Source organism: Heterocephalus glaber, unplaced genomic scaffold (assembly GCF_053883595.1).
Source record: "Heterocephalus glaber isolate CG9 unplaced genomic scaffold, H.glaber_assembly_v1.0 deba00001577, whole genome shotgun sequence".
In the NCBI taxonomy this organism is placed as follows: Eukaryota; Metazoa; Chordata; class Mammalia; order Rodentia; family Bathyergidae; genus Heterocephalus; species Heterocephalus glaber.
The window spans coordinates 26453719-26467553 of record NW_028258358.1 but is presented as its reverse complement, the minus strand read 5'-3'; the positions used below and the strand labels follow the sequence as shown (position 1 = coordinate 26467553).

General features: G+C 35.8%; 1 protein-coding gene across 13 annotated transcripts in view; it reads right to left on the bottom strand.

Annotated features, from left to right (window-relative positions):
• Positions 1-13835, bottom strand: part of Gpc5 (glypican 5) — a 1453028-nt gene that overhangs the window by 1076711 nt on the left and 362482 nt on the right. For all 13 annotated transcript variants that reach the window (XR_015443722.1, XR_015443724.1, XR_015443723.1 and 10 more), the window contains one exon: positions 1457-1582. Coding sequence is in view for 10 of the 13 variants with exons in the window: in XM_087192996.1 (XP_087049122.1) it covers positions 1457-1582 (126 nt within the window). In the remaining 3 variants the exon portion in view is untranslated. The remainder of the gene's footprint in view (positions 1-1456; positions 1583-13835) is intronic.

Here is a 13835-nt window from a genome sequence, read left to right as displayed (position 1 = left end):
CAGGAGAAAATATGTCCTTTGAGTTTAAAATATTATTCCTCTAAAAATTTTCTCTAATTATGTATTTCTCTAATACTATTTCCTCCTAATCTTTTCTTTTTCTTTCTTTTTTTTTTTTGGTACCTGGGATTGAACTCCAGACCTTGCATTTGCAAGGCAGGTGAGGTGCCACTGAGCTAAATCCCTGGCCCTCTAATACTATTTCCTATTACATAATTAAACCAACTAGTCAAGCAAAGAATGTGATGAATAGAAACTAAGACTCTTAAAACTATGTATAGATTTACAAGATATAATATAATGTAATGTGTTTAAAATATTTATATTGTATGCTAAATTTTTCATTAGTCATCATGGAATTCTCATTAATTCTTGTAGAGAATTCAGTGGTACACAAAAATTCAATTTCTTTGAACAAAGTGCAAAGAAAAATTTTAAGTCAAGATAATAATTACTAGATCTTGGGAAATTGATACACCTACTTTAAGACATTAAAGTACCATACATGCTATGTCTACTTTCAGTGAAAGCCAGAAAAATATTCATAAAATTCTTATAACCCATACTCCAAGGAACATAATAAAAAAGAGTACCAGCCATTTGGCCAAATATTTTATTTAAATTTAAATATAGTTCTTGTCTTCAATAATCTTTTTCTGTGAACCTGAATAATAATCTATGAGCTATTCATATATTAACTATAAAATAATTTTAATATTTCAAGAATATAACTTATTTACAATGAATATGATCATACAGAAATATTGAAACACCTTTGTATCAAAAATTTTATTGAAAATGTATTATAGTACATATTTATCATGATAAGTTAAAATTCCTAATTACTTTAAGGGAACTCATCTTTTTGTGATAACTATCTGTCTTTACCTGGAGTAGTGTTTGTAAGAAAGTATAATACCCTCTTCTACCTTTCAGCAGACTGTTCAAAATATGGTGTATTTTTTAACAGATTCAAATTCAATTTTGTAATGAATTCAAATTCAAACATTAAAGTAAGTAAAAAATGTATTTCATGCTTTAAATCTTCAAATCCAAACGGAAAGCCTCATTACCGTACATCCTATAATAATCACCAATAATGGCATGTCAAGGAACAGATTCCCAATCACTTTTATTGACTACAGAGGGTGAACTGATGACTTTTTCAAGCTTAAGAGATTGAGACCACAATCAGTTTTAAGAAGGAAGAAAGAGAGAAAGGGAGAGAGAAAGGGAAGCGGGGGGCGGGGGGGAGAAAGGGAGAGGAAACCTAGGCTGTTTTATTTTTTAAATGTCAAAAAGAATCGTTCTTTTTTCCAGCAAATTAAAGAGAAGGAATTCATCTCTAACTTGACTGGAAAAATTAAAATTGAAGCAATCCACTGAAGAGTCAGGAAAAGAAAGGAAGGATGAACAGTCGCTATTGGGTTTTCATAGCTGGGGACAGACAGAATACCTTTGTGCCAGTTCCTCTCCATCCCAGCAGGGCAGTCCGTCAGCAGCAGCCAGGTCATTAGCGCAAAGCTGATCAGCCAGGCCACCGTAGAACAACCTGTGCAATCGCAGGCTGTTGATAAAATCTCTGCATGGAAGAGCAAAGAAACTGATTAAAACCAGAAATCCATAGGAAAGCGCAACATGAATGGCACACACCATGTATAAGGCTTAAAATTAAACATTTTTTCTTTTCTATACTAATTTTCATATATTTTAGAAAACTTTTCTATCAATAAAAATACATTATCTTTGTAAATAGGGAAGACTGGAGGGGTTGAAGGGAGGGCTGGGCAGGGGTGAAAAATAAGAACCAAGAGAGAATATGTAAAGGTACAAATTTCCACTGATGAATGTCATTACATTGTATACCTAAAATGTACCAATGATTAGAATGAATAATTGATAATGTAAAATAGGAAGAAAAGGTCCAAAAGGGTAGGGGTAGTGGGAGGGGCAGGGGAAAGAAAAGAAGGAAAAGGAAAAATGCTGAGAAATGGAAAAAATGGAAATAAAGTCTTTGTAAATAGGGAAGGGTGGAGGGCGTGAAGGGAGGGCTAGGAATGGGGAAAAAATAAGAATCAAGATGCATTATGTAAAGGTACAATTCCCAATGAGAAATGTAATTGTGTTGTATACCTACAATGTACCAATAAAAGAATTTAATACAAAAAATACATTATCATTTTAAACGCTAATATTCAAATGTATTACCTTGAATAAAAGTTTTCACTGGGTAGGAGTCTTACAGAATTCTAGGTGCAAAAGGTTGTGAATAGTATATACCAGTACACACACATACACATATCACTTGATTTAGCCTCACTAATGTCCTCACTAGCTGCTGGCATCTAAATCTGACACTTATTATTATCTTTTCCACATAGAAAATGTCAGAGGTTCACAATATGTTAATTACTTGACTACAGTTTAGTAGACATAGGATATTTTCCTATCTATTCTCTCTTTGGTATCTGAAAACATAAAGTATTATATCTTAGGTAACCATGACCCCAGGCCCCAGAAACATAGATATTTCTGAGGCTGAAAATAAAAGTAATTGGAGGGAAGAATATTTACAATATGCACTCAGCCTTTCTTCCTCCCGTACTATTCCTCTCCTATTAATTATGGGAGAAAAAATTCAATAAAAATGTGAGTTTTGGTATTTTTAACTTAATGAGCCAAGACTTTTGAGCTTTAAAATCAAGGCTTTGAAGTAAAAAGAATTTATATTTTAGCATTTCAAAATATTAAGTCCTAAAGCATTGGTTCTGAATTTTGTTACATAAATATATGTTTGAGAAAAAGAAAAGAAAAAATCTAGCCTGATGCAGAGGAGATTCCTTGTAGAGTAGAAGAGAAGAATAGCAGATGAAAATGTCAGAAGGAAAGCAAATTTGAGAAATACATGGGAAGAGTACTAGAAATGTACCAATTATGAAATCATATTCTCTACTGAAATAAAAAATACATAATTTCTTTAAAAATGAGATCAAAGAGGGGTGACACTAAATTATAACTGGAGTCACCAAATTAAAAAAAACATTAAATCTAACTTTGACAGCACTGTTGAGAAACTGCATAATTTTATGATTCACTGATTAAAAAAACTATTTGCAGAAATTATCAGAGTTGATCTATAGTATGGGTAAATGTTTTTCAAAAATTTAACTTTAGAAGTTATATTATCACAGGATCAGAAGTTATCATAGCAAGTATTTGATTTTTGCAAAACTTTACCAGACAAGTGATCACAAAATGACTTCAAGAAGAATAAATTTGACTCACCTCTAATATATGATCAGTTACAAAGAGTTTGTTTTCTTGTTATCAAAAAATTATATTTCATATGTACTACTTTAAGTCAGTTTTCTCTACTATAAAATAAGTCCTTCCTTGATAGCTACATCCCCACAAACTACATGGACAAATACCAGTTCTTACGTTGTAACTACTAAAACGTAATTAAAAAAGAATTTTGTATGGAATGTGTAGCTCCTCTCTTAAATTTTATTCACTGTAAAAGATCCTTTTTTTGAAATCAGGAATTTTTTAGAAATGAAGAGTATTGATACAAATGTATAGAATGTTGACAACTCCATATTAATGGTATAAAACTGAATAGATTGTTTTCTATGGATCCCAAATGGTACACCCCAGTTTCTGTGATTGTTCCCTCATTCCATTTCCCCCTTCATAACCAATAGATCCTAACGGGAAAGACGTTACAGATTTTCTTTCCCAGTCCCTCTTCCCAGTGCCATACTGCCTTGGCCAAGTCCAAGCCTGTATCATCTTTCTCTGAATTTACTGCACTAGGGTAATGGACCTTCAATCTCTTTCTTTAACAACCACCTCCTATCCTCAATGAGAGGCCCCTTCTAAAATTCAAATCTGATATTGCACAAAGTTTGTCACTTACTTGCCTAAAGTCCTCCAATGGCCACTGTCTAAGCTTCTCAGAAAGAAATATAAAATTTTAGCAGTAACTGAAACCATACTGTAGGGTAAAGTTAGATATTTGCTGTCCCTCAAAAACATTTTCATACTTCTGCCCATGTTTGAAAGGGTTTAACTCAGAAGTCTTCCACTTGTTCCATGAATAATCAGCTACTCATTCTTTGTCACAGAATATTAAACACTGTTGGGTGCCTAGTTCTGTGTTGGCACCAGGGATCTACAAGTAAACAGGACAGTCCCTGCTTGCTAAGAAATACATGCTGGTGAAAACCTACAATAATTAAACAATGTTTAAAGTTACACATTTGAAGATGGTAAGGGAGTCAAGAAATAGCTGCAAATAAGTGAACACTTTAGTTTTCTATGCAAAATAAACAAAACACAGGATGGGAAAATACGCAATTTGGAGGAGTTTTTATGGGACTGAATCATGATAAAAAGGAGACAGAAGCAAAATTGTATTCAGGCTTATTGATGATCATAAGATAATTCCATTTTATTGAGAAAGCACTTGGAGCCATTAAAAGTTTTCCAGAAAGCAAGTGACACTGTCTTTAGGGTAGCAATGTGGGAAGAGAAAAACAGTGAGTAACCTGGAGGTTATGACCAAAATTTAGGAAAGAAAAACTGGTAATCTGGGTGAAAAAGCCTGCCAGGAAATATCATGAATAGTGATATGTTTTTAGTATATGTGCTGCCAAAGCAAGCACCAGTAATATATTTTTTAAAAACTACACTTGAGGATCAGTGGAATAAATTGGAAGATAGAGAAACAACTCAAGACATACTCAGCCACCTCATTTTTGACAAATGAGCCAAACACCTTCACTGCAAAAAAGATAGCCTCTTCAATAAATGGTGCTGGAAATACTGGCTTTCCACTTGCTGAAGATTAAAACTAGACCCATATCTTTCACCATGCACTAAACCAAAATTGAAATGGATCAAAGATCTAAATATAAAAACAGAAACATTTAATTTGCTGGAAGAAAGAACAGGCAGAATTCTCAAAGACATTCAGGTAGGTAAGCAAAGACTTTATGGACAAAACCTCAGTTCCAGAGGAACTATCATGAAGGATCAACACCTGGGATCTCATCTTATTAAAAAGCTTCTGCACAGAAAGAGAAACAACCAGCACAGTGAAAAGACAACCCACAGTATGGGAAAAAATTTCACCAACTGTTCTTTAGATAAAGGACTAATATCTAGAATATATAAAGAACTCAAAAAAAAATCAGATGGTCCTCTAGATTTAAAGACTCAATTCAAAAATGGGCATCTGAAATGAACAGACACTTCTCAGTTGAAGAAATAGAAACAGCAAATACATACATGAAAAAAATGTTCAAGATCACTGGTCACTGAAGAGATGCAGAAGAAAACAACACCAAGATTCCATCTCACTCCAGAAATAATGACTGCTATCAAGAAATCAACCAATGGGCTAGGGATTTAGCTCAGTGGTTCCACAAGCACAAGAACCCGAGTTCCATCCCCAGTACAAAAACAAAAAAGAAAAATCAAGTAATAACAAATGCTGGAGGGGCTGTGGGGAAAAAGGAACCTTTCTCCACTGCTGGTGGGAGTGTAGACTGGTGCAACCACTGTGGAAATCAGTGCGTAGATTCCTCAAAGAACTAAAACTGGAGGTTCCATTTGACCCAGCTATTCTCCTTCTTGGTATGTTCCTGAAAAGCATCATACCTCAGTGATATAGGTGCACTCATGTTTATAACAGCACAATTTATAATAGCTAAATCTTGGAAACAGCCTAAATGCCCATCAACTGATGAGTGGATAAAGATGTGGGTTTTTTTTTATACAATGGAGTATTACTCTACCATAAAGGATGAGCCTGAGACATTTATAGCTAAATGGATGCACCTTGAGACCATACTCTTAATTGAAATTAATCAAACACATATATTTACTTTCTCTGGCGTAAGAAACCAAAATGAAATAAGGACTAAAACACAAAATAAACGCTGGGAGATGGGAAGAAAATGATCAAATGAGAAAGGGAATAAAAGAGGGTTGAGGGGTAAGGAAAGAAGGGGCAAGAAGAAAAAAATTCGAAGGAAAAAATGGAACAAAACTTTTTACATATGGAGGGGGGAATGGGGAAAATAAGTAGCAACATATATGATATGCAGGTACAAATTCCCTATGATGAATGTTATCATTATGTGTATCTAAAATATACCAATAAATGTTTTGCTAAAAAAATTAGCAATCGTAATAGAAGGGAAAGTAAGAGCTTTAAGACAATTTGCTATGTCTTGAAATGTCCCTTACTGTGACTGAGAAGATGACTATGTCACTCATTGAGATTTTTTTTTAAATAGGGCCAGGGATTTAGCTCAGTGGTTCCGCCACCTGCCTTGCAAGCGCAAGGTCCCAAATTTGATCCCTGGTACAAAAAAAAAAAAAAATGCTACAGGGCCTAAAGTAGCAGTGGTGGCATACACTAAGTCCAATAAACAATTTTTGAATTAACAAATGAATAAAAAGTAAGGAATTAACCATCCCATTCTCAACATGTTCAGTTTGAGATTTCTCTGGATGAGAAATCAAGTAGAATGCTACTTTTGAAACTTAGTATGTATAAACAACCTCTGGGAATCTCGCCAATATGCAGATTCAGATTTAATAGTTATAAGGTAGTAACCAAAATTCTATTATCAGATGCTACTGATGCTACTGGTACAGCAACCATGAATATTACGAAGTTTGCTCTTAAGTCTGAGATACGGAACTTAAGTAGACTGAACATTAAAATAGGGCTCATCATCGGTAGAGGCGATGACTGAAGCCATGTATATGGATGAAATCTCTCAGACTACAATATGTCCTCCCCCAAAAGTCAAAGGGATTCTAAAGAATAAGGAGCAAAGGAAGAAAATCTTCAAGGTTACAGAGGTATGAAAACTAAAGAACGAGGTAATGTGAAGTTAGAGATTCCTCACTATGTAAAGTGCCATGGTAAGAGGTTGACTACTAGAAGTGTCCTTGCTATGCGATAATAAATTGTTATGGCATGAATTGTGTCCCACTAAAATTCGTATGTTGAAACGGTAACTAACACCTGACGAGACATCATTTGGCGGTGAGATCTTTAAGGAGATAATTAAGGTAAATTAGGTCATTTTGGTAAGTCATAATCCAAGCTAACTGGTATTCTTTTAAGAGGAGGAAGAGGTACAAGAAGGCTTGTGCATATAGAAATGGCCACATGAGAACAGAGAAAGATGGCAATCCATTCAGGGTCCCTCCTGTCTCTCAGGAACTACTCCTAGTCCCCATTCTTACTTCCCATTCCTATTCCCCAATAAATTTTCCTGCCTAAAAAAAAAAAGAGAATAGAAAAAGAAGAGGGGGCAGGGGATTTAGTCAGTGGTTCCAGAGCCTGTCTCACAAGTGTAAGGTCCCGAGTTCTATCCCCCTACCCGGTACCAAAAAAAAAAAAAAAAAGAAGAAAGCTACCTGCAAACCAGGGAGAGCCCTCAGAAAACCCAAACCCTCTCACATCTTGATTCTGAAACTCACTGTCCAGAACAGTGACAAAATTCACTTCTGTTGTTTAAGCCTTCTAGTAGGTGGCATTTTGAAATGGCCACTCTAGCAGCCAAATACAATAATTAAAACATTGGAAGTAGAATATAGTTCAGGTTTGCAGAATACTGAGCCTTAATAGAGGTTAATAAATAGACATAGGAGTCTTCAAAAAAATTTAAAGCAATTTTGTTTGTGTGCATATTTATTTGAATATGGGAGAAATTTGAAAATATATAGCTTGTTCCCAGTTCTCTACTTTCTGGGCACATAGCCCCTCTGAAGTTAGCTTTGGACATTCGAATTGCTTTGGGTGTGTAAACTGTATCCAAAAGTGATGTATTTTTTTCAGGCATAAGCTTGAAGAACTGCTAAGACTGGCACCACTTCAGATGGAAGGTACTCTGTCATTCTTAGTTGTAAAAATAGGCTACTGAGGTGTAATCCCCACTGACCTGACATAGGCACAGACTGTGAGCAGAGATACAATTTTATTGTTCTCAGCCAAATGACACATTGGAGTAGTTTGCTCAGTCTCAGCATTGCCACAGTGATAGGAAAATAAATAATAGAAAAAAAGCCATAACTGATGGATCACAATTCTAAAAAACAGCAAAAGAAAGGATTACTGAAAACTGATACTTAGTTCTGAGTAAATTTCCTCTGAGATTGAAACAAATAAAGAAATTCCATGTGAATGTTACATCAAATTTGACTTGCGAAGATAGAAATTTGAAGAGTGATTCTACTTTAGAAAACTACATCCCGTGGTTGCACTGAAGGACCAGGGAATATACATCAGATAAATAACAAGTAACTCAACTGGTGAGAAACATAGTATTGCACTACTGCCATAGTCAAAAAAACCTAACTATTGCCGCAGAGCCAGTTAATATTGGTCTGTGAAAAAATTCACACCTTCTTTCCCAGTTCAATCTTCAGCCTTTCAACCCACGGCTTGTTTTCCAGTTGTACATGAAATATCTCAATTAAAAATACTATATTCTTAGATTGATTCTAAATTTAAGCTGGTGGAACAGTGGTTATATCCATACAATTATTTTTCTACAATCATGAGACTATTTCTAATTAAAGTAAGAGCAATAATAAATGCAGAAAAATGATTGACCTTCCCACTAATTATCCTTCAAGAACTTTGTTATTTGTGATAGCTTTAATCCTGGCCTTGAAACATCTCTAAAATATAGAAATCAGATATAATTATTCTGAGCAACAGATTGAAACCATTTGAAAGAAGAAAGGAAAATCTTCATTGTCTGAGTATATTCAAAGGCTATATGTCAGGTTAATAAAATGTATACAGTAGTTTCTTATTTGGGCTTGCAATAGTCTACCAGATGGACCCCTTGCCTCTCGTTTGCCCTTTTGCTTTCCCTTTCATGAATTCTCCAAGTACAACCAGAAGCAGCATTAGAAATCAAACATACCACCTTTCCTGCTGTGAAATCCTAGGGTGCTTAGATAAAATGCCTGCCATGCCACAGAACCTCTCCGCTCTTGACCCCTTACCTGAATTCTAAGAGAGTACGCTTCCTTCTCCTCACATGCTGTAGCCAAGAAGCACACACCACACATCACATACAATATGGGGTGTAATTGAAAAACACAATCAGTGTTCACATGTTTTAAATTCATTCCAGCAAATGACACATTGCCATAATTTTCCCTAGAAATATTTCCCCTCCCTTTGAACATGTTTATCCCACTGCCCTTGACACCTTCTCAAGCATTTCTGGAACTTTTGTGTCTTAGTCATGCTGTCCTGGTTGCCTCTATGTCCTGAATCAGTTAAAAACATTTACCTCTCATGGTCATTTTGTCTTTGGGAAAGAGCCAAAAGTCACACACGGTGACAACCAGTGAATAAGGTGGATAAAGACATACGATAATGTTTTTATGAGCTTGCTTTTACACTGGATGGTAAACAACAGCAACATTCACTGTATTTTTTCTCACATCTTGTAAAGACACTAAGGAGGACTTCCAAAACTGCTTCCACAAGTCGCAAGAATTATGATTGTGTGCTCAAAGTGAGGGGACATATTGTGAGGGCGCGTCATGCCAATGTGTCTTTTACTGTAATTTTTAAAATTTAATCATTCACCATATATTTTGACCACACCTCATTTATCAAGATTTCTACACAAGTTTCCAAGCTTATAACATTCCATTTCCTCCACCCAAAATTGCTTTCCACTATTTTACTCTTTCCACCTTTCCTTCAAGATCTCCCTTAAACATCACCTCCTCTTTAATTCTTTCCTGACTAACTTGTGCAGCACCTATAGGTTCATCCCTGTTTTGCATCCAGCACTAGTCTTTGTTTCACAGTCCTTGCTATCTGGCATCCTCACCCCTCTGCTTGTGAATCTGCTCTGACAGATGATACCTGCTCTAAATCAAGAGCTGTATCTTCTTACCCCAGGATTTGGATTACAATTTACACTCAACACTCATATTTTTATTAAATCACTCCATATACATTTCTAGCTTTTTAAAAATTTTATCTTTATTGGTACATTTTAGGTATGTAATACATTTACATTTATCACTGGGTGCTTGTACCTGAACATGCTGTATCTTAGTTCTTATTTTTCCCCCATTATCTGTGTACCCTTCACCCTATATTTCTAGCTTTTAACAGTTTCTAAAATTAGAAATTCCTGCAAGACATATATTTTTTAAAACACTGAAAATTTTAAGTTCTTAACACATTCATGACAGGGCCGTAATTCATATGTCTGGCTGCCAGGTGGTACATGCTTGCCTCTCCCATCTGGCAGCACAAGAGAGCTCCACTGGGTGGTAGTCATCCATGTACCAACAGAGGTGCAAGCCACCCAATGGGACAGTCATGCGTGTACCTCTGGTAACGTAAGCCAGTGGGACCATGTTAAAGAGTAAGGATGTCTTGGAAAACTTGAGCTAACTGACCCATGTCCAGATAATGATAAAATATTGGGCCTTCCTGGCATAGTGCATTGGACATTAGAAGATATCTAAAAAAGCAGAACTATAACCAGACTCAAGCTAGGATATTCCTATGTATAGCACACATGACACTGAAATTAAGATGTAGTGACAGATTAATATTTAGTCACACGATTGTATTAGACAGCTGTTATAATGAATACATGTAGATATACTGCATCGATGAGTTAGAAAGAACCTGAAGAAGAGATCATCCATGCCTTCAGCTCTCTATCCTATCTGCATATCATCATCACTAAGGACATATTTCGAGTTGTACAGCCAGACTACTCCCTCAGACATACAGATTTGCCGATCTGGGGAGGGATGGTTATGTGGGTTTTCTGAAATCCTCCTACAGCTGAGCTTGAGAGTCAGTGATTTAGTTCAACTCTCTTACTTTATAAATAAGCAAAGTGAAACCTAGTCATATGGAAAGACTTGTGAAAGGTAACTAAAAGTTAATTATCATTTAGTCAAGCATTGAATCAATACACATTTCAACATACAGATTAATTTATCAATTAAAAATTCCATGACAGTGACATCAGGATACTATTGGATGACTGATAAAGCAAAGTTGAAAGAACTTTTTGATTGAAAAATGCTTCCACCTGTTTTTAAAATTTTATGGAATCATCAAATTTTTAACAAAACACACTTATTCATAAATTGTTATACTGGAAAATATGGACACCGCATTTCTTCCTGCCAGAATCTCAGCCTGCAGTATGTTCAGGCGGCAGTGATCTATACATCTAGACCAGTCTAGAATGTCCAGCGCTGGAGGCGGGAGTGAGGTAAATCCTGATCACTGCCTAATGGCCAGCTTTGTGCACTGTGCCAGCACACCAAAGAAGGAAAAGGCTACAGCACAATTGCTCATTCAGAGCCTGCAGCCTTGTTTGCCCTGAGCTCTCTGAAGGCAAGGGAGAAACATGGACTAGCATAGTTATCGCATCACTGCTTCCCATGCCCTTGAGGCCAACAGAGCCAGAAAGGTCTCCTGATCTATCACGTGGTTAAAAAACTGTACATGAAAATCCAGCCTACCTCGAAGTTCTTCCCTCTGAGTCTGTTGACAATAAAAATATCCAGTTATTGGCTCTATTATTATCACTGACTTTTTAAATAACTGACTTTACTTTCAATTAGAAAAATAATATACCTTGTAATAACTAGTAAAATAATTAAAAGGTACATGAAGACCAAGTCAGTACCCGTCTCATGATGCTTCTGTCCCTCCCTCTTGAAGTAACCAGTGTTAACAGTCTGGTGTTTATCCTTGCTCAGCTTTTTCTACATGAACATTAGCAAGTCATCGGACAGACAGAGGCAGACAGAAAGATACAGAAAGACAAACATATAGAGATGGTCTGGATTTACGAAATTGGTACCAAGTTATATCTGTGGATGAGATAGGAATCTCTCACTTTACAGTTCATTATGAAACTCTTTCAAGACAATAGGTCTTTCTTATTTTTGCAAGCCTGTATAATATTTCATAAACTGGATACAGCAACACTGGCATAGTCTAACAAAAATTTCACTGAACTCATTGATGTTTTGATTTATAAGGTTGATGTACTCCTTACATATATGGTTTGAAGAATGGCAACCACGAAAGTTTCAAACTTTGCTGATCTCCTAAGGGACAGTTTGCCTTTAAGCATATAGGTATGACCTACATTTGATTTTGCATTTTATTTAATTAGACATTGCTGGAAACAACTATGTTCAAAATGTACACCTTTCCAACTGATATCCTCATCTAGTGGCAATTTGTTTCACTGAAAACATTCATAAATTGTCACATATTGTACTTCCAGTCCTTTTTTTCCCCATTGAACACAATACAGAAGAGACTATTTCTAATTCTGACCAAAGCTAATTACCTGGAAAAGCATTAGAGAGGAATCTTATTTTCAAACAGAGCTTTTCTCTGTGGAATGTCTCAAGCCACGTTTCATTATTTAATGACATGTATTGATTTTTTTCTAGCCCTAAAGTCAGTCTACACATAATACAGAACCCAAATTAAAAGCAGGGCCTAGCACACTGTTTGAAAATATCTGTAGAGCAAAGGTCAAACGTGCAGTTCCCTAGTTAATGGCCGGAGGCAAAGTTAAGGTTAATGTGCTACTACTGGGCTGGCTCACCCTGTAGAGAGGCCTGACCACAGCTGTCAAACAGCAGGCTTTAAAATGTCAGTCTCCTGCTCCACAGAGGAAATACATTAATTACATGTTTCTAGATAAGAACTATTTCTTCTTGCTGTTCTGAATCTATATTTAATCATTTAACTTTATCCTCACCTAAGTCATTCTCTTTGACAAAATATTTTTAGATTTGTATTCTACAGCAGGAACAGCTCTCATTGTAAATGTTGGAAAATAATTAAATTTATGTAGTTAGATGGGCTAAGGGGAAACTTGAAGTCTAGCTTCATGGTCCCAGAGAGACAGAAGGAGAGGGTGAATGCATCACGTACCAGGCACATTTATCACCATCATAAATGTGTTCCAACCACATTACATTTATTTCATTAAAAAGAAAAAAAATGTATTTGTTCTAAAAGGGGAACTCATGAAGTCTGCTTTCTAAATGCCCCCTGAACCCACTGCTCATTACAGCAACGTGACCTAAGGTCCTATCTATGCTCAGAGAGAATTTTCCCCTCTGGTTAAGTGATCCCAGGTTTTCTTTATTCTCAGGAAGTCCTCCTGTTTGTGAGACATGATCTCCCTTCATTACAGGATTGACTGTGATTTCTCAACACAGCTAAAGAGGTTAAGACCTGGTGGTAGTTTGAGGAACAGCAGGGAAAATAATGGGAAGGAGAAAGGGACTGGAGTCCAGAAAATACATCCTCAGACACCTTTCACAGAGAGTTCTTTTCACACAAGTGCTTCATGTTGAGCACTCTCTTATAATTTTGTACCAACATGAGCTGCGAGTCTGTAGCCATTTATACAAGTGGGATAGTTACCTCTATTCTTTTCATTTTAGTGGGCTTCCAAACCCAACATATTACCATTAATGCCCAGTACAAAGCACCGTTTCTGAAGGCATTCTCCTCTAATGTGATTTAACCCTGTTGTCAAAACTAGGATTTCAAAAATGTCTCTACTATCAAAATGTACCTTAAAAAGTACCAATTTCATTCTCCATTAAGGATTTTGAACAAAGACTTTAAAGCTTTTATGAGAATAAATACTCAACCAAGTATCCAAGATTTAAAACAAATCAGCAATAAGGAAATAGATGATCTAATTAAAATATTTTCCAAGTGATAGGAATTAAAATAGTATAGTCTTCTATTATGATTATTC